This window comes from Empidonax traillii, unplaced genomic scaffold (assembly GCF_003031625.1).
Source record: "Empidonax traillii isolate 1590-97213 ecotype Southwest subspecies unplaced genomic scaffold, ASM303162v1 scaffold35:size4298261, whole genome shotgun sequence".
Classification (NCBI taxonomy): Eukaryota; Metazoa; Chordata; class Aves; order Passeriformes; family Tyrannidae; genus Empidonax; species Empidonax traillii.
Window position 1 is genome coordinate 1,556,598 of NW_020955228.1, and position 25,952 is coordinate 1,582,549.

General features: G+C 37.0%; 1 protein-coding gene across 1 annotated transcript in view; it reads right to left on the reverse strand.

Moving 5' to 3' along the window:
* The window catches only part of AGMO (alkylglycerol monooxygenase), a 191,145-nt gene that overhangs the window by 103,730 nt on the left and 61,463 nt on the right, over positions 1-25,952 (reverse strand). Inside the window, exons 4-5 of the mRNA XM_027877902.1 lie at positions 11,060-11,163; positions 5,011-5,106 (exon numbers count right to left, since the gene is read on the reverse strand). Coding sequence (XP_027733703.1) covers positions 5,011-5,106; positions 11,060-11,163 — 200 coding nt within the window. The remainder of the gene's footprint in view (positions 1-5,010; positions 5,107-11,059; positions 11,164-25,952) is intronic.

The following is a 25,952-nucleotide window of genomic DNA, read 5'->3' on the forward strand; positions in this document are numbered from 1 at the left end:
GGTGTTGCCAAAATTATTCCCATTCCTCACCTGTTTTCACCCATGTAACTCCCAGTTAATAGTTGTGGCTCACCTTTTTCTGCTCCCAGAGTTCGACAGGGTAGAAAGACTTAAACAAGGCAAAAAGAGATGCCTTTAAAAACCTGAGCTCTGTGAGTATGCTACAGGGCAGATTACAGTCTTTCCTTAAATTAGAAAACTAAACAGAAACTAATACATGTCAAAGATCAAACAGTCAAGGAATAATCTGCTGCTGCAATTACTACCATCAGGGATTGGATCAGTTGATACTTTCCAAATACAATTTGACATCTCATAAAAATTACAGCTAAACCAACAGAAACTAATTTCTGTTTTTCACAGGTGTCTATCAGGTTATAAACACACCTAACTTATTGGTTGTAATAAATGCATAATGGAAGGATATAGTTTAATATAAGCCATAGACCTTCCGAATCACCTGTGAAAATAAACTGAAATGCAGTATTTCTGTCTGTCAGTAACAGTCCTGAATAATTTTGTGGCTTTTGAAAAATTAGATTTTTAGTGCTCTTTGACTGAAGGTTGTTTTTTCACTCCCGTTATGATCTACATGAGAATGGTCTGTCTGGTCATAGAAATGTTTCTCCCAGACTATTTAGGAGCAGATCTACTGACTTGTTCTACTGACCTAAACAGAATTGGATAGAACCAAAAATTGTTTTTTCTTGATTTATTGAGATCATGGAAGTATAGAATCATTTAGGTTGGAAAAGAACTTTAAAATCAAGTCCAACCATTAACCCAGAACTGCCAAATGTTGCTTTTCGGTTTGTTTGTTTGTTTGTTTGTTTGTTTGTTTTTCCATTTTTCATTTAAATAAATGATTAGGAGTTTGTTTCAACATCTTGATGCTACTCAGAGATTTTTTTAAATATCTTTGAAAAAAATCTGATACAGTTTCAGATTGCCATGCACTTGGTGCAATAATCACAGAATCATAGAATCATTAAGGTTGAAAAGATCTCCAAGATCATCAGGCCCAACTTGATGACCAAACACTACCATGTCACTAAACCACAACACTAAGTGCCATGTTCAGTCATTTCTTGAACACTTCCAGAGGTGTGTTCACCACTTCCCTGGGCAACCCATTAATGCTTAATCACCCTTTCAGTAAAGAAATTCTTCATGATGTCCAACCTGACTCTCCCCTGGCACAGCTTGAGGCTATTTACTTTTGTCCTATTGCTGGTTGCCTGAGAGAAGAAAACAACTCCCACCTGGCTACAAACTCTCCTCAGGGGGTTGTAGAGACTGATGTCTCCGCTCAGCCTCCTTTTTTCCAGGTTAAACAATCCCAGCTCCCACAGCTTCTCCTCACACGACTTACTTTCTAGACCCTTCACCAGCTCTGTTGCCCTTCTCTGGACTTGCTCCAGCACCTCATGACTTGCTCCAGCACCTCAGTGACTTTCTTGCAGTGAAGGGCCAAGAACTGGACGAAGAATTCCAGGTGAGCCCTCACCAGTGCCAAGTACAGAGGGACAGTTGTTGCCCTGGTCCTGCTGGCTACACTACTGCTGATACAGGCCAGGATGCCACTGGCCTTCTTGGCCACCTGGGCACACTGTTCAGCAGCTGCTGACCAGCACCCCATGTTCTTCTCTGCTTGGCAGTTTTCCAGCCACTCTTCCCCTTAGGTTGTAGCGCTGCATGGGGTTGTTGTGATCAAAATGCAGGACCTGCCACTTGGTCTTGAATCTCATATCTTTGGCCTCAGCCCATACATCCAGAATACACAGAAGCAGTGAAAAAAAAAAAAAAAAAAAAGGGAGACTTCTGACAACAAAAATTCTTGTAATGGGACAATATAATTAAACACAAGTGCATAATGTTAAGTCACAAAGTTGTGTTTTCACTCTAGCAAACCCCACTTTTCTTTATTAATTTCAGATACACCTTTCCTGTATCAATAGCCCGTTCTAATAATAAAAGATTCCAGTACCACAAGAATGTGGTAAGGTATGTAAGGTTTATAGTGTTTGAAATGCTGTACTATTTTATACAAAAAGACAAAAACTAACACATGCCAAGTATGTAGGAAATACAGAATCTAAATGAGATAGAACCAGCGTCTACTTTTGATCTTTATGACACTGTAGTCAGAGAATATACAAGCCACTTAAGATAAAATAAAATAGACCATGTCTGACCATTTCTTATAGGAAAGCTGGAAAAAACCCTAACATAACAAAAGAAAAGTCAAAGTTATAACACAGGAAACTTCTCAACATCATTTGAAACAACACTGGACACATGTAAAATTTAAGTAGGAAAGGCAGAAAAATATCAGAGATCATATTTGGCTATAAAATTTTGTTGTAGGCTGAAACATGGCATAGAAATTTTCAGCATAGTATGATTATTCTTTTGTAATTACTGAATTCAACGTAAATGACTCCCAAAACAAAACATCTTCCCTCAGAAACTTTCACATACTTTCAGTCTCTCCCGTTAGTTAGATATCACGTGGTTTTTTCTTCTATAAAACACCAAATTGTGAATGTTCTTTCTTACACTTTTCAGGTCTATGTAAAAAAAGAAAATCACCTATTAAAGAAAAAGAAAAAAGATTTTTTTTTCCCCCTGTATCTTTCTAGATTTTATTTTCCTCAAGGAGAAAGATGAACAATCAAAAGTTGTAAAGTGACAAACTATATCTAAGGAAACATCAACACTGATGAAAAAGCAACAGAAATCTGAGGAAAAACTTGACATTTCTTACCAACTGCTCCTGCGTTTTAGAAGCAAACTATTACGTCTTGCACCGGCAGAATGGACATAATAGCGAATATCTCCCCTAGCCCTCTAATTGCATGTACTCTCAGGCTGTAACAGCAACCACCATGGGCTCCCAGAGGGCACCAGAGATGCTGGGGGATGATAAGTATCTGCTCTCAAAGCAACAGCTAGAAGCAGTTACTGAGACAGGATACTGTTTTCCATAGAACCCCAGGTCTACAGCCCCAAAAAAACTCACATGTTGGGAAACTGATGGAAACTGAGACTTGCAGAAAAAATTTTGATATTAACATAATCTGAGATAATTACAACCATTAAAATTCACAAAAGGACTGTAAAAAAAAAAAAAAAGAGATGACACAGCTATAAATAGTTAAATTTTAATAGTTGTTGCAAAGAAAAATGAATATAAAGGTGAAGTATCATAATAATTTCACCAAAAATATTGGGTAATGTAAAGCTGCATGGCTGCTTCCATTTCCCTTCTTTTTCTTACTGTTTTCTGTCAATCCCTTGCCCTTGAGAACAGGAAATCTGCTAATACATGTTGTAACCCTATTTCTATTTTGACATCATATTTGACCTTACAGCATGACTTCAACATATTTCAACCGATTTCAGCTGCACTAAAAAATCAACAACATCAACATTAAGCAAAGTCCTATGAGTGGATCAACTGGATCAGTACAAAAGATCCATTGTTTTTCTACCGGCACAATAATTTAATAGTAAGGAGTGCTTATCTTTTCACTGAGACTGAAATTCATTCTTGTTTAGACTAGTGTCTAAACTTGGCACATTGCACATATGCTATGGAAATTCCTTTTAAGCCCTATGAAGGATTTAGCACTTTAGAGGGATGTAGGCAATTCATAAGCATCTGAAATTCACTTTGGAAACTTTAGACATACACTGTGGCACCAGTGCTGAGACTCATTGAGTTACTGTTATGCAGCAGAACATTAAAAACCTCTCAGCCAAGGAAGAGATGGCTTCAAACATCAGAGAAGACGTAGATGAGGCATGTTACATTTTTCTGAGTGGCAAAACACACTAAAAGTAGTTTGTGAAACCTAAAGCATGAGCAAAGAAACTTTGCTACCATGTGATTCATACCAGTAGTTTCAAAAAGTCCTTGGATTTGTTAAAAACATTTTTAAAAGGTTAATTGTGTGTTGCTTGAATTTATGCCAGTTCTGGTGATTGTGACATTTTATCGTAAGCCTTCCCTTTTCATGTGGTATTGCAGAGCATCAAACGTGTTAATGATTTTAGAAATGTGTCCAACAGAAGTGAAATGTCAACCAAAGTTTCTTCTTGGTTCACTATAATTTTTTATTTTTCCATGAATTCTTTTTTTTTAAGGAAACAGACAGAAAATATAAAAGAAAAAAGTGTAATTTAAACAACACTATCACCTAAAATAGCAGATAAAGAAAATAAAATTGCTTTCCCAAAGAACTGTCCTACATATCACATCATGAAACTGCAGGGGAAAAGGCTCTGTATGGGCAGAATAATCAAAGAAATGTTGTAGAAATAATTAGCCCACAGCCCACTTGGGCCTACTGAAAAACACGCTACTGACCTATAACATGGAATACCTTTAAACACCTCTACTGTAGTGCAAGGAAGAAGGCAAAGGTTGTTGGACTACCTGAGCGGTGTGGGAAGTACCCATTAATTACAGTGGGTTATTAACTGCATTTGTGTGTAAACTAGATATGGTCTACACACTCACAAAACACAAATAAAGTGGTGCAGTCATAAACAAATAGCCATCAAATAAGCAAAGAGCATTTTTCATCTGAGAATTACTTGTGCTACAAAAGAAACAATATCTGACTTTAGTTGCAGCTCTAAATGATCTTTAAGAAGCACCAGCATTTGGATATTTTTCCCTAAAATATTTATCTTAGAAATGAAATCAGTTTCATTATCTGCCAAAAATGTTTAATAAGCTGCGAGATAGGAAAATATACTATTAAAATAGCAAAAAGTTTTGATTCCTCACAGTTACTTTTAAATTTAATTGGGACCAACTGGCCTCATTGCTTCTTATAAACTTAGCAATATATATTCACAAAAAGGAATAAAAATGAACAGATGTTTCTCCTTAAAGAAATCAGACAAAGATTTTTCTTACACAATAAATCAGCTGTTAGTGGATTTCCAGGACACTGCTCCAGGCTAACTGTTTAGGAATGGCTTAAAAACCTGGTTTACCTCTGTGTGTATCCAAAACTGGTAAAGTAGATTAAACTGTAAATGAACAGCAAACACCGAAGGGGGAATGAAAAGAGCCATGGGCAAGTTGAACATCTGAAAAACAACAAAAAAATCATATATTAAATATATAATTCTAAACTCATGATAATATGATGAAGTACTATTTCAGGAGCTCAAAGCATTGCACGATATACTTGCTTTTTCTAATATGTCCTTAACGCAGAAATTCCATAGCATACATAGATACTGATCATTATGTTACTACTAGATGTGCTATAGCAAATGAGATGTAAATTGATCCAAAAGTGATTTCCCAAAAGTCATACTGAGCAAGTAGAAAAATCAAGACAAGAACTCATAAATCCTGCTAATAGATGTTTATTCTGTGTATTACATGGAGCAGACAGCATCATATCCCTGGCATGAAGGGTTCACTTAAAGGGGAAAATTATCATAGAGTAAACAAGGTGCGAATTTATAACACCATTGTCTTAGCATCCAAACTGCCTACATGAGCACTGTAAGGGTAAAGCCGCTTACTTGGCTTTCCAAGTTAACTTTAAATTCTCACCCTAACTTTCCTATGGCATCTCCCTTAAAGTCTGAGTCCTAAAACATGCTAGCATGAAAACAGTATCAGACAACTTCTTACTTCGGAAACACCCTGGTATCTTACATACAGAGTAAGTCCCAGGAATTTCACAATTAATTGTTTAACTGGCTGAGCAATAGACCTCGTACATTAAAAGTCCATCTGCTTTCTTCAGAAAAAGGCTATTTTTCTTTCCCCTTGTATTTGACATTGTGTTGTACCACCTGCAATAAAAATTTAATCCTTCTCTAAAATACAGAGATTTTTCCTAAACCAAAAAGTAGCAGAAGCACCTTTAAAACTTTAAATCTCTTTAGCACTCAGGGAGAATCTTTGCAGCAGACAAGAGATCCACGTGAAACATGGCAAAATTAGCAAAATCTGTTTCCAAATTCCTATTGTCCTTTTCACTAAAATCAAAACTTTGAACATCAGCGAAAGCAGTCTGATAACCATGACAGGCCTCCTGAACCAGGAATTCCTTTAGTGTAGATTTGGACATAGCATTTAAAGACAACATTCTCTCAGTTATAGTCTAAAGGTCTGCCCAATAGGTAGATGTCCCACTGGGGCTCCGAAACTACTGCATTTCCATCCTTGTGATGTTACTGATGCTCTCAAGGAAGTCACCACAGTCATATCACACTGTGACAAACCAAGGAGGACTAAGGCCCTCAAATTTCAGCTTAGTCTGCTGGCTTCAACACCAGACACTGTCTGAAGCACTAGGATCACCTGACAGGGTTGGGACAGCTGTGATTTCAAAAACTACACTCAAAGACTTCATGAATCACAGCTGCCCCACAAATGATACATGGGCTGTTTCTAGTTGAATGTCTTGGAAGTTGTTTTCCAAGAATTAAAGGAATTATAAGGTAGTAGAAGAATATGGAGCTTCTGGAACTTAAGAGAAATAATGTAAACAGCTATTTTTTGTTAATCACTCTGATCCTCAAAGGCTGATGTGTTTGCATAGCATTTATAAAACAAAAAAGGAATCAAAATAACTTGGAAGATAAAATTTGGCCATTCAATCCATAAGAATCACTCAGCCTAAGTTTTTTAAACTCACAAAAAAACCACAGCAACTCTTATCTAAGGTGGGAACTGGTAAATACCATCAGGGGGAGGTGACATTTAGGCATGAAATTCTGGATTAGAGGTTGGAATAAGATGTATATAAGAATTAAAAACACAGATCACACTGTCTTGTGCAGAAGACTACCAAACAGAAGAGGACTTTAAAATCCCAAAATGCTCTTAAACAGAATTGTAATGCAAGCTTCCCAGTACTTCAGAAGTTATGTTCCAAATACTGGTATGAAGCCAATCTCTTTTCTGAGTTCTTTTTTCCTCCTTCCTCTAACTTGGACCCCTTTAGTAATTAATTGTTAAAAGTAGGTGAGATACCAAAAAAAAAAAAACCAACAAAAAACCCCACAAACCACTGCGAGATATTTGCACCACAACAATCAGAGGGCTGTCATGTTTTTTCTCAAAGGTTATCTTACATAGAAGACAACACAATAGGACACACAGCCACATTTCAGTAACGCTACTTCAGTTTTCTCCTATACCAGTCTAATGGCATTATAACAGCAGGAATTTTTTTTTAAAGGAATGGAGATGATGTTGATTTAAAAAAAAAACAACAAAACCACACACACACACACAAAAATCACAACAACAACAACAACTCCCCCCCCCACACACACACACAAAAGACACACACCCCCATGGTTTTCCAATTGGTTGCAAGATTGAAAGCAGGGTTAAAACACTACACTTTTCCCCTAAAAATATCAGAGGCAATTTGGTGGTATTTCCAGACCATTCAGAGGAGAAGGAAGGATCATCTTTATTTTCTTACCTGCTTTTCACAAGAGTACTAGAATTTTCCTGCTAAGTCGTGAGATGCAGGAAATTGTATGTAAATCTACAGGTAAATTTGAGATTGACAAAGGAGACTGCTTTCCTAACTGCCTCACATTTCCTTGCAATGTCAGCTTTATTTTGCACAGAAAGGATTACAAAGAGCATTTACAGAAGTGGAACCCTTAGGGAGGAATGAAACCCATACAATGATTCGTTTTTACTATTCGTGGTTCTACTGAAACAAGATCAATGTCAGGAAAAAAAAAAAAAAAAGAAATCATTAAATAGTTTTCCCTGGACATGCCAATTCACCAAATTAAAACATTTCATGAAAATATGCCAACTTTCACTACTCTGTAGAGGGAAAGCTTTCCTGGCTTTAAGACGGATTTCAGGTCAAAACTGCAGAAAAATGTTTATTACACTCACAGTTCTTTTCCAACTTGTGGATTCAGTAGCAGACATTGAGAAAGTGCCATAATAGTTGATGGGAAAGGCACCCAGTGAGGGAGTGGAGAGGAATTTTTCCTATGGGGCTGCCGCACTGCAGCTCTGCCTCCACACCAAAGGCATTGCCCCTTTGGAAGTGTGCACGTGCACAGCATACTCTCTGATGGGGGCATCTCTACCTTTCTCCCTTTCCTTTGTAAGTAAAAGTTTATAAATGCTTCCACTACAGAAAGGGAAATAATTGAAACTCCTGAGGGTATAGCAGGAGCGCTGAGTTTCCTGTGCCGAGCCCCTCCCTCTCCACGCTGGGTCTCTGGGGCCATCTGCTGATGCAGCCGTGGAGGGTCTGCAGGGCGTGGGGGGCTGCAGGACAGCTGCTAAGAACTAGTTTGTGTGGGCATGAACTTGTGTGAGGAATCTGCAGGAGTTAAAGGCAAGGATTAAAAAAAAAAAAAAACACCACCACAAAACACATCCCTTGCAGTCCTGACAGACTCCTCAGTAGACAAGTGAACTTCTGACTGCGCTGAAAAGAACTACATTACCTATTCCCTTTCCAGATTTATATATAAATGTTTTCTTTGCTTTTATACCAAGACGTTATTCAATCTTTTATCTAACTGTATAGTCTAACGCTATCAAATTATCATGGATCTAATACTTGCAATTAAATCTTACCCTTGGAGGAAAGTTGAGAACCAGTACTCAAAGCATTAAATCAGAGCTTTTCAAGGTGCACGTGCAAATCTCTCCTTTCACAACTGCACTTTGACTGTTTCATGGCTTATATATTCCTTTATATAGCATTATCTGGCATTAGTTTGTAATTTTCTTCTTAAAAATTAATATATTTTTTTCTATGTCCTTTTGCTACAAAATGTGCTACAATACAATCTTTTAATCTTCACAGTAGATTTGCTTCTCTATAGCCTCTCCACTGGAGAAACAGAAACACTGTGTATGCAAATTACACGAAGCACTGCACATTTGGTTCCAAATTCAGGAACATCTCACACCACTGATTGTCAAGCACATTTTGCAATTCTCTTTCATATCAGACCTTTTCTATCAGTTTGAGCACAATCCACATAGATTAATATGCTGATTTATTTATCTTACAATGTTTAAATTAAAACACTACAGAGCTGGCAGTAGAACAGCCCCACAACCCCACACCATCCACCACAACTTTCTCACAGCCTCCTCAAAACTGAATGTTAAACTGCATTCAACAACACAGTATAATACATTTTCAACAACTAGATCACTCTCAGAGATTAACTAAAGGCTTTGCTGAGCTGCAGCTCCAAGGCAGATCCATACATGGTTTTGGACAAGTCTGGTAATCCAAAAATACCAGTTTGTTAAGAATTAGCAAGAACCGTGATCATGCACAGTAAGGTTCTGCAGAAAAAAAACTGGCTTATGTCTCAAAAGTTCTGGGAGGAGGAACAACAGTATTTACACTAACCACATTTTGGCTAATATCAAATCTTTGGTGAAAAAAAACACTGCACACAAAAGTACAATGTGTTCCTAGGATCATTTCCTCTGCACAAAGCAAATGAGTTATAAGTGCACATATATTATTTGCCAAGTGCCACCAGTGTGGTCCTGAGGATGGTCTTTGGAATTCAAGGTGGCCAGACATCTCGGTCTTCCTGAATATTTTATGCTTTCTGAGCTATCATGCTCAAAATCACGCAGGCAGACAAAGTGCTCATGCAACCATCCATATGTATACACAGGCTTTTTGTCTTTTTTTGAATTACTGTTTTTGTTAAGCATTTGCACATATGGTCCCAAATGGTAAATGGCCAAAGGTTAAATCTTTAACATAGCAGTATTTAAAGAAGAAGCAGAGTTGTCACAGAGATGCCTCTATTCCACTATTGTTCTTTACAGCAATTTAAATTTTAGGTACTCTTACTAATATCAGATGATTATTTTCTAAAAAAAAAAAACAAAACAAACAAAAAACACAAGGATTTATATAGAAGACTTTAAGAAACAAATCTAAAAAATAGCACTGCTTCATGATTTTCAGAAGAACTAGCCATTTTCTTGTAACCTAGCATTTTAACTAATTTAATGATATGAACTGAAAACACCAAAACCAGGCTAAGTCCGTGTTCAGTTATGTAAGCATAAATCCAGACTAACTTTACCCAAGTTAAAGGAGTTATACTGGATTTGCATGTGTGAGCACACATTCTTGACTTTGAGCCATTTGCTCACATGCTGGATGTAGAGATTGCCAAAGGACTGTGGGTACCCTTCACCACCCATATTATGCCTCATTGGAGAGTATATACATGCAAATATATAATTATAGGTATATATTTATATATGCAAATACACAATATTCCTTTTGAACGGTAATTCTGAAAATTCAAACTTTGAAGTTATTCTTTTAAAATAACAAACAACAACCAGACAAAATAAAATCTGAGTGAAAAAAGAGAGAGCGTCAATAGAGAACATGAGAGTGCAACTGAGGAAACCAGCAGTTATCCTGGGCCTAGAACTAAACCCTAAATATTACATTACATTTATGAATGCATTTGGAAATAAACATTGTTAAATCTGTTAAATACTTGATTTATATTGCATATGTACACAGCTCACCATTTTAAATACATTATATCTGAAATAACACTAGGTAAAAATAGTGACAACCTGCCCTTAAATACTAGAGTACTGATACGACATGAATGAGCAGAGAGAAGAAAATACATTTGCCTGACCAAATCAATTTTAAACAATTATTTCTCTCCCTGATTCTTTTAGTCATACAGACATATTCTCAAGTACATTATACTCTGTTCTTTTCCTGTACTTATTCATGAATAACCAAATGAAAAAAATTCCCCATTCTACTCATAAAGTTATGATAATATAAATGTAGGTTTATATAATTAGCCTTCTTTAACTTAAGTACTGTAGAAATTTTCAATTTTTCTGTATGAGTGTTACTGGATATGTTTTAAAGGTTATGATTCTCAGATTCTGCAGTTTCACCTTTTGTGCTTTCATTATCAAATGTTTTTCTCTGACGGAAAATAAACACTATGCTTTCACCTTTACTAAATATTGTTGATACTGTTTGGCAAATATTCAGCAACTTACCCAGGAGGTGTATTTCTGAAGGACAGATTGTCTCAAGGCTGTGAATAAGTTGTAATCTTCAGAACTATGGTGTACTTGGTGCGCAGCCCATAGTATATTAACCTCTGCAAAACACATAATTTCTAATGAAGTTTGTACTAGAGAAAAAAGCAACATTTGTTTCCCAAGGCCTTTTTTCTTAAGCTAAAAGCAACTAATCTCCAAGTTTAACAGTTTGCTTTTACCATAGTATAGCAGATAATAAAACCTAATCCTCAAAGCTGAGTTTGGGTAGGCTGTGTTACGTGTCTGTCAGTGGACACAACTCAGTGTAAATTTCATGCTGAGGAATGTGAGGTTGTGGCAGGAACTAAAATTACTGCAGGCAGAGCAGAAGGATGTGTGAGATGAGAATTAAACAGCAAGAAAGCCTGAGCTGAGTCCTGATAACATGAATCAGTAGGAGCTATGTTATGGGATTCAGAGAGACAAGGACCGAGGATGTTCTCATGAACACATTTGTTATATTTCAAGACTAGAAGGGAACACCAAATGTTCTAAAAATCTTCTGCAGCAAATTAAAACAAATTAACTGGTGTCAGCTTTTATGCTGACATTTTTCTGGGATGCATGAATCTTCAGCCCACTTGTACCACAGACCACAAAACACTGGTGACAAATGGAAAAACAAGCAGATGATGCTGGGAACCCTTGACCCAACCAAAGGAGAGACGTTGTTACAGTTTTTAAAAAATTGCTAGAATAAGGGCAAAACCAGTGTAAGCCCTGTCCTCTGAAGTCATGATATCTCTAATGCAGTGAAGAATATTTAAAATCCTGATTATATTTCAAGGCATTTTATCATTTAAGTGCAGATCTGGGTGGCCTCTCTGCACTGTATGGTGTATAGTATAGTGATATCTGTCCAGTCTGAAGTGGCAAGACAGACAGACCTCAGGACAAAAATATTCATGGCCATCAGATGTATACCTTAATCATAGGAAAAGTGAAAGAGGTGTGTGCTTAAGGCAGCCCAAATAGTGCCTGTTTAGCATAAACCTACCTTTAAGATCTCATGTATCTCAAGGGATGAAGTATACACAAAGTCCAATTACAGAAATTAAAGGTGGACTGGCTGTCTGCATCTGGATACTCCCATTGCCACTGATTTGATTCACCAGAGCCATTAGAGAAGTGCCTTTGGAGATACTAGAATCACACTCACAGAACCATCTTATAATGTGTATTTAAAAGTCCTGAAATTGTCTGGTGCCAAGTTTACAAACAGTTTAAGTCTGGCAATTAACATGTACTTGCAATGTAAAGTAATGCCAAAAGTCCGCTTAATGAATCTCAAGGTATCTTCATCATTTCAGGAGACTAGATAGTCTTGTCACAGGAGGTGACAGTCTTGTGCGCTAGAAACTGAGAATTTTAAATCTAATTAATTTTGACAAATCGGTAATTTACATGAAAACATTTTTGAATGTTGTCTAAGTCCTTGAAAATACTTACAATTGCTGAAATAAATCTGTAATTTCAACTATCACAAAACACTTAACACTGAATCTGAGAATTCTTTCTTCTTTAAATGCATTTGTTCCTGAAGGAAGAAGTGTTCACTATATAAAGAATTAATGATCTCTCTCTAAAAAAACCTTCAACATCATCTCAGTGCATCTCTGCCTAATAAGTTCATTAGGGAATGAATTATTCAGGTGAGCTTCAGTTTTCAATAATAATTTGTATTTGAAATGTTTCCCAAGACTTGGACAGAAGCTAAATGAGTGAACAAAGCATCTGAAAAGGTGGAGGTTAAAGACCTGTCTCCTTAGTTGTTTTAAAAGTATTTACTTCCTATCACAAACTGTGTGTAACACAAGCCTCCACTCAATGAAGTACAGCTGTTCAAACAGGGTACAGTAACTGGATCTTGCTCCTTTCCCTCAGTCATTTTTCAGCATTATGAAAAGTTCAAGGAAGGGAATCTATGATGATTTTTACAGTCTACTTTCACTGTAGTTAAGGTCAAATGGTTTTCAAAATGAATTACTAAAAAGGCATTTTATTAGGATTCATTTTTCAGTTAAACTGCCTCTTACACTAACAAGTATATGGAATAAGGTAACTGAATATTGGTAAAATGTTAGCCTTTCAGATGTGTGAGTCAGCTTAAATGAGCTATCATTCAAAAATATACCAAAGGAATATTAGGGACATAAACAAACAATTCTGCCACAAGTAATTTAACTCCTAGAGCTATTTCTGACTTCTGTTACAGCTAAGTGAATTAAATCCTGCTTCTTAATCCTATTCTTGATGACACCAATGGCACAGACTACATTAAATTCCTTTTCAAAATAGGCAGAGTTGATGATTGGAAATAATTTTTGTATTAAAAATTTATCTGACGTAACTGATCATCAACAACTTTTTATTTGAAGCGAAAGAATAACATCATGAAAAAGAGTGGAACAGATCACCCCAAAACTCACTCTGTAACCATTAGCACATTAAAAATATTACAATCATTATGCCTAAAAGGCATCTCTCAAATGTAAGAAACAGACCAAGCATTCTTCAAGGAATACAGTTGACTGCTCACGAACTACCCGCGACAGAATCGAAATTTTATGTGTCTGTAGAAGAGTTGTGGTTTCTCTTTTTCATTCCTAACAATGATAACTTGAAAGAAAATGATAAAGAATATTTGAATTATGATGAAATCATAAAAGACTCTCTCATATGCACTTTCTCATATGTATTATTACATAATGACCAATAAAGAGAGCAAGATAGATACAGACAATTCCAATATAGATTTAAATAAATTTAAAAAAAAGTCTATGTAGGAAATAGGAAGTATTACTGCATTTTATAGAACTCTCCAGTCAGGTTCTACTGTGAAGCCACAGGAAAAAATTAAGTGATGGAATTGGAGAAGCCACCAAGACAATGCTGTAATGGAATTTTTGTTGTTTCAGATTCAAATGTGATTGATAAATAAAATTTAAAAACCAGATAACCACAATACAGTTATGCACAAACCCGCTATTTTTAATTCATGAGAGTGAACATGAAAGAAACACAGGAGGTCTCCAGTCCAACCTCCTGGCATTCCCCAGATTCCTGGTAACAGATGGATGGATACCTGATGAAATTTGCATCTTGCTACTGGAGTTATTGTTGTTTAATACATTATTATTATTACCATGGTACTGAATCAGATAATATTTTTTCCATCACCCAATTTAAACTGTAAAAGAATTAGTATGTAATCACAACACAGAATAAATGAGGCCATGTAGTTTGGTGAGGAAGGAAAGAAAATTGCTGCTACACAGAAATTGCTGGAGGAAGGACAGGCCCTCAGTTTTCACCCCAGGTTTTTAAGTCTCTGTGAAGTCATCTCAGAGTCAGACTGGCAGCTGGTAAAATCAGTGGGCTACAAGCAGTTGAGAGATTGTTATCTTCCAACTAATTCTAAAAGCAAAAGAAGATCTGTCATTTTAGTCTTAGTTCAATATAGGAATTCTGTTGTTTTAGGAAAGAAAACAAGAAGCTGAGGGAAGTGGCCTGGACAAGCAGATACTTTGAAGGAACTTCATAGTCACCTTATAGCACCAATGGCTATCAAGGACCTGGAGCCAGGCTTTTTGCAACAGTCCCACTTTATCTTCTTTTTTGAGTTTTCCAAAATGAAGGTAGATTATTGATGTTAGCTTTCTTTTTCTTCCTACACTCCTCCTCCTAACTAATACATAAAATGTAATGTTTCACACACTTACACAATCATAGTGGTGAGGCAACCTATGTTTTTACTTATTTCTTTTTTTATTATTTCAAATTAATTTTTTATTACTTCTCAAGTCCCTTTCTATGAGTCTCCAATACAGATCTAATGCTTGGGCCATATTTCACTACTTTTGAAGTATTTCTTTTGTGGTAGTAGAAAATGGTCGTCATGCACATAAGATTCCTCTTGAAGAATGCATAGCAGAGAGAGGCCAAAATGAGAAATTTTTTTTCTCATTTCTGTAATTTTAAGTAATTTCCACAGCCCAACACGTTTTGGTTAAAAAGAGAGAAAATGTATGCCAAAAAAACCCCTGTCATCATTTCAAAGAGTGATGTCAATGAAAACAGTCATTTTACAAAATCCTCCAAATCAGTGAAATGGTAGAAGTTGGATGAATCTTGAGTGAATAAAAAAGATTAGATAAGGTCTTTTAATTAGAATATGGTTTCTATGCATACAGCTTTATAAGATCTGACACTAAAGTAATGTGGAAAAAAATACAGATGATGATTTATGTAAAGTTTCCATTCTCTTTCAGTCAACACTGACTGTAGCTAGAACAGGTGAGAGTTTCCCTTCAGCACCTACTTAAACAGAGCCTTCAGTTTTGCTATGCTTACTATCTTTTACAAGACTAGATACATTTAGCACTCAGTAAGGAATGGAACTACAATTTATCTAGCCAGAAACTTAAAAGATAGCAAAATTACATTTACTGTGCTAGGGATTACCACACTACAATGAAGTCCACAGAGCCAAGCATATGGCAAAGAACCCCCTTGTCCATGGCGTGGTCCCCACTGACCCAAGTGTGTAATCTGCTGCTCTTTACAGCAGCTGTAACCTGCAGGGTTTCAGAAGCAGGTACTCTGTGCTGCGTTCAAATTAAGCAGTTGAAAAGGGATCATCTCATGGGCCTACTTCTCTCCAGTCAGAATTAGTAGAAACCCCAGGAGAACTAAGGAAAGGAAAATGGCTTAGAAGGCACATTTTCCAGTCATTCCTTTTTTATGCATTTCAAGCATCCCTATAAAGATAAAACAGAGAAAAATACATAGTATTTAAATAATTTATCTGCTAAGCTATTAGCTTTTCTGCTCCACAAAAACCTCCAGCTGTTGGACTACTCACTACCCTCCTGCCTTGTTCTAATTGATTTGTTCATAGAATCATTAAACTCCCTGAGTTGGAATGGACCCACAAGGATCATCAATTCCAACTCCTGTCCCTGCACAGAACAGCCCCAGGAGTCACACCATGTGCCTAACAGCATCATCCAAACGCTTCTTGAACTCTGTCACGCTTGGTGCTGTGACCTCTTAACTGGGGAGCCTGTTCCAGTGCCCAAACACCCTCTGGGTGAAGTGTTTCTAATAGCCAGCCTAATCCTTCCCTGACACAGCTTCATACCATTCCCTCGGGTCCTGTCACTGATCTCACTACAGAGAAGAGATCAGTGTCTGCCCCTCTTCTTCCTTCAAGAGGAAGTTGTAGACTGTGATGAGGTCTTCCTTTAACCTCCTCTTCTCTAGGCTGAACAAGTCAAGTTACCTCAACTCCTCATATGGCTTCCCCTCTAGGTTGTTTACTATCTTTGTAGCCCTCCTTTGGACACTTTCTAATAGCTTAATATCTTTCCTTTACCGCAGTGCCCAAAACTGCACACAATATTCAAAGTGAGGCCACACCAGTGCAGAGCAGAGCGGGACAGTCACCTCCCTAAACTGGCTAGCAATGCTTTTGCCTGATGCACTTGAGGACACGGTTGGCCCTCCTGGCTGCCAGGGCACTGCTGACTCATGTTCAACTTGCTGTTGATAAGGGCCCCCAGATCCATTTCCAGCCTCTCATTCCCCAGTCTGTATATACACCCAAAGTTGTTTGATTCCAGGTGCAGAATCCGGCACTTGTCTTTGTTTAACTTTATGTGGTTGGTGACTGCCAAGCCCTCTAACTTGTCCAGGTCTTCCTGCAGGGCCTCTCTGCCTTCAAGGGAGTCAACAGCTTCTCTCAATTTAGTGTTCGGTTGGTGGTTTTTAAGAATTTGAACAAATCTCTTCTCATGTAGAGGCTTTTTCACAGAATCTCATTCCCTGGTAGATTCTACACTTGCACTGGATGAACAACTACTGAGATAGAGCACTATCTAAACTTTGTTACTGGAAAGAACGATTACCAGATTTTTTTTTTTTTTTTAAATACAAGTTGGCTAAAAACTGTATTTTGGGACCCAGAGTGGATGCCTTTATTAAAATTCTGAAGTAACACTAGATCCCATTCTACCTCATTGTGAAAAACAGAAATCTATCTACACAAATTAGTTATAAACTCCACAACAGAAGTAGATATGATCTGTATGCAACTCTTCTGTTCAGTCTGTTGTGGTGTATCCCCTCCTTTGTGAGTCTTCTGAGCCAATTTTGCTTTATGTTTTCTGTTTTCGTGTTGTTCAGTCAGAGTTGCAGGATAGGTAGTTTGCCAAAATGCTCTGCTTCCCGCTTATTAGAAATAAAATTCTTTAGGAAAAATTCTTTCCTCAGTTATGTTAGTAGAGCTGTGCGGGTTTAATGAGAACAGGATTAGATCCAAGGAATTTATCTGGAAGGCTCTGTTATATACCACACACTAAGTATTGTATACAGGGAAACGTACGCCTTTTTTTGGTTTGGTTTTGTTTTTAATAAGACACATTTTTCTTACATTGTGGCCTTGGCTAAAGTGAGTGTTAGCAGTTTATATTCTCAAGACAATCACATATATAAATCAAAAGACTGTATCTGAGTTCAAGTGGTGAATTAGACTTAATTTACTATAGACCTTCCAACAATTTTTTTAAAGTCTCTTCTTCTTTTTACTGAGAAGCACCTATCAGTGCATGTCCTTGACACAGACCAGTGCTCAAAATTTAGGAAGTAGGAGTTCCACCTCTGTTGGAAATACATTAGCCATTGCTCACAGAGCTATTGGTGTGTCAGGAGAAATGGAACAACTCAGAAGCATCTTTTCAGTCTCAGTATTAACTAGTCTTCTTTGGTCATTCTGCAATGAAATACATATTGCAGGTATGGCAGGATAGGCAATCATATAGCATGTCACAAAGCCCGTGTCAAGGAGAAAATAATGCTACCATGAGACAGCCGGCATCCTAGACAATCATAATCCAGCATCTTAATTAGAAGACTTCTGCTGGCATTCAGCATGTGATTCATCTGTGCTCTGAGATGTTTTTTTCTGATCTTTGTTCAGGATTATCTGTTTTTCAACCCTCTTCTTACATTACTATATGTGGTCAGCAAACTATTTAGTGAGTGGGCTAACTTGTAATCAAGTAACACCTGGTATATGCTCCCATGCCTTAAAAGCCAAAAATCAGAGAAACCTCTTACAAAATCGGCCTCCAGAACCTGTGCACAAGCCAAAAACTCCTGCTTGATCTGCAGCCATACCAGTTGAAAACACAAATCTGCTCCCACACAAAAAAAATCCACAATAAGATCTGCAGAACTTAAGATGCAGAATGGTCTAGGGAAACATGGGAAGAATCAACATAAGCCAAAGTATTACATATGCTACCCAGAACAAACAACAGGCCAGATCATATCCCCTCTTAGCAAGAATCTGGGGGGCTGCGAATAATACTTAGATACACTTCTGAATCCGTAAAATATTTAAGATGTCACGTGGTTAGGAAAGCAGAGCTTGTCCATGTGAAAAATAACAGTCCTTTCAACCTGCACATGCCCTACGTTATTTCCTGGCATCCTTATAAGCATGGGTCATCAATGGAAAGGCTAGAAAAAAACCACAGCATTCCCAAAGACTCTTCTAGTAGGAGCAGTTCTCTTGGAAGCTAAGGTGCACAGATCAAACTTCATGTAGCATAGTTATATCTGTGTTAAGCAAAGTAAGAATCTCAGTTAATTACACTAGGACAGTCCTAAGCCATGGCCTGCTTTTCATACAGTTTCCAGGAATTGAACAGTCTCTCTCAACATACGCCAGGTAAAACCATAAAGAAATAAAGGTGATCAGGTAAAATTCAGAAATTATTTAACAGTGACTCAATTTCTTACTTCATAGTTCTGACAGAAAATGAGTGTGCATTCCTTTGTGCAAAAAGACATCGAGAAGGGATAGGAACCAAAGCAATCTTAGCATGCAAATGCTGGATGTGGACACTTCCACACATAGGAAAAATTCAAAAGAAGAAGAAAAACACAGAAGGAATGGAGTTTTAGTACTGTGTATGTCTGTAAACTCTGAAAATAGTGGAACATTTAGCAAGTCTTTCAGTCCACAACAGGTGTCTCACACAAATTCTGCTACACCGACTTGCCTGACCAACGTATTTTTCACTTCTTCTAATTTCAAGTGCTCTAGTTGTTTGGAGCAGCTCTGCAGCTAGTTAAAGCTCTTTTTGCCTGAGCTCTGGATGATCTCTGTAGCAAAGATACGAGTCTCTAGATCGTGAGGAAACACGATGGCAGCAGCTCTTTCACTTGTCTCTTTCATGTGTGTATGAGGCTTGATTTGGGTATCCTCTTTTCCAGTTGCTAAGGCTTTCATAGCAGATTCTTTAGGTGTAAAGGAGTTAAAATAGCTCAATTTGTACCAAAAAAAAATTGGTGTCATGGCAATTTCAAGGATAACTAAACTATAGCATAAAATCGTATTTGTGAACCCAGTCCCAAGCCCTGTCAAACATTTCCCAGCAATGTAGACCTCAAGTTTTTTCAACTATCCTTTCTTTAGTGAGGGTTCCTACTGGTTTATCCACCTTATACCCTCACAGCCTCTTGACTGAGTGACTGAGTGACTGAGTGATACGTTAACTTCTGCAATTCATTGATATAGAAACTTTTTGCAGCACTTCTCTCTTTCTGCACCTTTTTTTACTACAAAGAAGAGCATATGGCTCATTAATTTCACAACTATAAATCATCCTGTTGGTGAAATTAGGTTTATATATTAAAATAAAACCTGCAACAAATTTCTGTGTAAAGGAGAAGATCCCCAGCAGCTGGGGCAAAGTGATTTCTATAGATCAGTGCCACTTTATACAAGCTGCAGACTTGATTCAAGCTTCTCTAAATATGGCTGATTACAGCACTGGCAATCTTTAGTTCTGAGCTTTTGCCAATCTGTATAACATAACTTAGTGCTACTGAATATTGATGTCAAACTGTGGTATAAATGTGTGAAATGCATTAACTGTTATAGAATTAGCACCGTATTCATTAGCCTGATGATAAAAAGAGAACCAAGACTAAATTAAATAAATTCTTAAAAAAAAAAAAAAAAAAGGTACTTCAGAAAACCTAAAAAATGAATTTTACTTCAATTCTTTCCTTTTATTTTTTTTTCCTTCTCCGAAAGTGTCTCAGCCACTGAAATGTCAGCTTATGCAATTTGAGAACGTATTCATCTTGGAGGATCTTAGAAGGAAATTGCTGCAATGAAATGGAAAAAAAAAAAGAAAAAAGAGAAGATAATTCTCCTTTTGTTTTTTTTGTGTGGGGGAGTGAGGGTGAGAGTTCTCATTCTCCTGTATTCTGGGCTGTCTTTACAAAAGATTGATGGCTGGTGTCACCGTTAGGAAGTGCAAACTGTTCAGCTTCATTGCAATCTATGTCCTCATCCTCTTGCTCTGCAGGATACCACATACTTTGGCAGGCAATATTCAGATGGGAAGCACTTTAATGGCAAGAAAGGATACCAGTGAAACCTTTTCCCACAATGTTCAAAACTCTGAATACACATACGTTAAAGCAACATAAAGCTGGAGGATCTTAGGAAGAAAACAATAATTGATAGTAACTCATACACACATTAATTTTACTTTTTTGCCCCTCAGAACAATAAATTCAAAGAATGCTAGGGAAATAAACACACATGGGAGAAAAAAAAATAATTAACTGGAATGAACTGAAGTCTTCCAACCCCAAAGCATAAACATACTTTTTCAAAGAAAATATCCACGGCCCCTTCATGTAACTTTTTTACCTTTTAGGTTGAATTCCTGCATTCATTTATTTGATTCATCATTTTTCCAAACTAGATATAGTAAGAATTAACACTGATAAGTCAACGGAGTTATTCTGGTGTAAAAGGGGAATCAGCTCTCCTTCAGAGTGTTTTAGATGATTTATTAAGTCAAGTTCCTGAATGATAGATGTGTGGAAATGCAGACTAGATTTGCACATAAATCTACTGAAATTTAGAGAGAGATCAGGAAAGCCTGGGGGACATCAAGGCATACCGCCTCCCTTAAATAAACTTTTAGGAAAAAATATTTTAGGAAAAAAAACATTTACATCCAACTTTTGTCCCAATCCTTCATTGATTTGCAAACCACAGAATAGACAGACAGACACTTTAGGCAGTGCACATGAATTTTGTACTCTCTAGGGACCTGATCCAAAACCTAGTGAATTGAGTTGAAAAATATCCATTATACTTTAACAGATTTTTAAACAAGTTCATTACATAGTACTCAATTCAAAACAAAGGACACTTAACCCTTTGAGGTCAAGTTCAGGTATTTAGTGAGATTAGCCACCCCTATTTATTTATACATTTGTTTTATAAGTGTCAAATTATTTCTCGCAGAAATAAAAGGAACCAATATAGTTATGGATACCATGTGCTTATTATTGTATTTGTTACCCATGAAGTTTATGTATTGCGTGTGTGATGAGTGCAAAACGAAACCTGCACTTCCACAACCTACATTTGGACCAGTGCTGTCAATTCTTATACTGCACTCCCGTTTCTAAAAGCACATAGTTGACCAAAGATCCTCTGTGTCCATCAAATAATTACCTATTGCTGCATCTGTCGGTGCAACAGATTGGCTCTGGACATTATAAAGCATGCTGAAACTTTAATAGCCTTTTCCATTTATCATTCTAACAAGAAGGACATGGAAGCCATTTAGACAGATAGATTAGATAAAGAGAGCAGAACACAGGCAACTGCCAAAGCAGGTAGCCTCAATTTAAACATGAAGAAGAAAGGAGGCATATTAGCTTGCCTCCACACCCCACCCGGCTGGGACCCATCTGGTAGAGCCTACTCCCAAATGTGTCAGCTAGGATTATCTAGAGGATGCCTCTAGCACCAGAATGCTATCGTCAGGGTTTTCTCTCCCACCACTCTCTACCCTGTCTCTTCAGCAGGGAGCAGACATATGCCTCCACTAGGACTACATAAATAGGTGTTTACATTGGAACCATCCATGGGGATAAAGGTACTGGCAGCATCATCACATTTAGCCAAAAGGTATGAAACAGCCTCTAAGAAAGCCTTTTACTTGAGTGCCCATTGTTGCTAACGCTAACTCTTGAACTTCAACCATCAGTCAGAGGAGTTACTTTATACTCCATTCCCTCTTTCCCCAAAATATTGATAAATTATTACTAGCTGAGGACAGGTGAAGCCACACACAGTAGAGTTTCAGGTGCAGAGCTCATTTCAGCATGTGCCATAAATTCTGCTAGTGATGTCTAGGGCGGGCAAAGGTACTCCAACACTATCAGCAAACACTGAAACAGACTGCAGGTCTGGAAGTGCAAAACGATGTCTGGCAACACCAGCAGCTAACAGATGAAGCCAGAGGTGCAGGAGAGCAGGAATACCAACAGGCGCCTGTGATGCTAATTCAGACTGATTTGTCAAAGAGCAGCTATAGCACTTGACCTGTGAAGGCACTGCTCCTGCATGCTCACTGGGTTTACAGCCACATGTCTCCTGAATGATGTTGCATTTTCTGACTTTAAAGGCCAACAGCTTGTGGCTGGATAATTAGTACCAGAGCTAACAGAAAGGAAAGGATTTCAGAGACAGAAAATAACAAGTATGGAAAAGAATTATATTTAACTGATTAATAATGACATTTTAACACATCCCACTGTAAATTAATTATTTTTTATCCTTTGTCTTGTCTAAAACAAGACTGAAAGCTCAACGCTGGATGCATCTGGGTTTTTTTGTACTTTACAAACACACAAAAATCAGCATTAAAGCTACAATGTGAAGAATACTAGACTGCAGACTTACCTCAACCACTAAAATTATATATAGAAAACAGATTTGCCTAAGAAAAGTAGGCTCCTCTACTTTATAAATTGTCATTATTATCTGGCAAGGATGGGGTATTTTATTTCTAATACAAAAATAGGAGGGGTTTTTGCTGCTTTGAGATTTCTGGTTAAAAACCATTACTAGACAAAAGAACTGACCCAAAAGAACTGACCCAAAATGAGTGTGTTGCTAGTATCTTTAGGTGGATTGTGCCAAATGTAACTCTAGTCTACAAAAAACCATCCTGTTACTCCACAGCCAATCTCCTCCTACTATTAGCAGGGGAGGAGAGGGAAACAGAGAATCTTTCTCCTTATCTGAAAAGCGTTGATTTTTTAATGGAAAACACACTTGTAAGCACAAAGTTTTACAGTGTGTTAAGACATATAGAACAGTAAGCAGTTATGTATAATTTCATAGGATATTTTATATGCATGACAGTACCCATTATCTCTATACCCAGCATGGGAGCTTTCAAAACTTGTAAGTTAAACTACCCCATATTCATCCCAGCACTAACTTACAGTCTTTAGTAGAAGGCCCCAGCAATGGATGAAGGCTTTTTTTTTTCAGTTTCCCAGCCAAGAGATGCTCAGTGGTAGTGAAACAATGGCCAGAGGGAGGCAGAGCAGAACTGTGCAAGTCCAGGTAAGAATATTTTTTAGCCAAAACCCTGGAGGAAATGCTAGGGAATCAGGACCTAGATAATCAAACAAGTATAACTTACAGGTTCCAGTATCACAACATCTAAGACAGTGGCTATAGCACAGGAACCTCCTTTATTTCTCCTCCAGGTTGAAAGAAGAAGGGGAAAAAAAGAATTAAATAGAAAAAAAAAGGGTGGGGGAAGGATAGTAGAAACACAGGCAAACCTTATTTAGGTTTAGTTGCTGAAATAAAATAGGACAGTAAATTCACATATGTTTATAAAGAACTTGCAGGATATAAAGGTTGACATGATTCTGCAGAAAGAGATCAAACCATTATTTAAGTGACTGTTAAGGTAATTTTAATCCACTTAAATCACATTCCCAATTATTTAACCACTGCCATAGAGAATCAGCATGTTTGATATAGAGCAAGTGGGAATTGAGCAGAATAGTAAATTTCTTTGTTCTTTAGTTTATAGAACAAAAATTTTACTTCACAGGACTGTTGTTTACTTCCCTTTGCTACCAGTAGAAAGAACTGTAATTTTAGAGTAATAAATACTCTCCTTATTCCCTTCTCCCCCAGATTACAAGAAAGACAGCAGCGCCTTAACAAAACTTGGATGAAATAATAAGAATAGTTTTAGCAGGATGTCAGTACAGATTATAAATAGTAAAGATGTCTGTTTTCAAATCTAAAAGCAAGACAAACATTTGCATATTGTAACTGGCTGAGGCAATCATATCACTATATAGACAGACGTTCATCTAATTCTATCACAACACTCTTCTAATCATCCACATATTTTCTCTGAAACTAGATTACAAACTGTTAGATCAGGAGCTCTTCTTTCTGTGCATCTGTTGATCTTACAGAACCTACCAGTTCTGAAGTCTTCTGAGACTTTGCAGATCTCCTGTGCCATAAGGCAACATAAGGTCTGAATATTCAAAGTTATAAGGAAAGATTTATAAAGGTGTACTAGAGACAGATACATTTGTTTCTGGAATAGGATAGGGCTGGTGAAGTAGAGCTCTGTGGAAAAGCAGGTGGTTGAGATTATGATCAACCAGTCAAACAAACTCAGGCAAGCTGGACCAGATGGCCTTTTTTCTGTTACTAATATTACTTATGTTCCTATTCAGCTGTAAGAAGTTACAAATAGTTTACCTGTTCAGATTTTTCTGACTCAAATTACATAAGATCAATGCTCTCACTTCACTGTCACATTAAAACTTATCATGACACTGTCTGTGGTTCTATTTAATAATTTACAATGCTGCCTACCCAGAGAAGAAACTGGTAGGTGTAACAGAAGAAGTTTTGCCTCTTACAATACCAATTACGTAGTAAACCATACAAAAAGGGAAAGAAAAAAAAATCAAGCAAAGCCTAAAAAACTTAATCTAGAGGATTAAGTGCTACTAGATACAAACAAAATCTAAAGTCAAACCATATTTCCTGCACTAAAAGATGAAATTTTGAAGGAAAATTAATAGGCATGACTAACCCATAGTCACACAGATTGCATGACACATTAATCTACAATTGCACCAAACACGTCTAAATCTTTCCTTCATCTAACATGGGTCACAGTTCAGAGTCTATAAATATAAATTCAGAAAGGTATTTCACAGGTGCAAGAAAAAAATTAACTTCTCTAAGCTCCCAATTTGCATTAATTTATTTCAAAACTATACAAGCAATTTTCACATGCGAGCTACAACTTATTTTGAAATTTGGAATAATATGAGAGCAGCTTTTGGATGCCAGCAGATATAAATTACTGTTAGCAATGTGAACATTACCAGTTGTGGAGTATCCTTTGATGCTGTAAAGACTCTAATAATCTAGTGAAAAAGCCAACAGAAAGACAAGATTTACAGTAGACTTCAGAGCAATCCACTCAACATCTACCTACACTTTCCAAAATAGCACTCTCTCCACTGCAATTTTCTTATCATACATAATAATATTCAAGACAGCAGTGTCTATCATACACTTTATAAAACTTCAGGAATTATTGTGAATTTATGTCTATTTACATTTTAAATGTCATCTTGATCAAACAGAGTCTGAGCTCTTCAAGCACTACAGGTGCAGGAACATGAGGCCACATGAAGAACTGCTGAATTCCAGTTCAAATCCACCAGAAGCCTTAGGAGAAACTAAAAAATATATAAATTATTTATACTTATTCTTCATATATCTTTATGAAGCTGGCATAGAGCAACTCCCAGCTACTGATTTTCATAGTTTTTGATTGCTGCTCCATTTCTTTGTAATTATTTCAGAGGAATTCTGGAGGAAGAGTTTGAAACTCAAAATATACTACAGCTCCTAGTATAGATCATATTTCAGGAATAGATTTAACAACATACT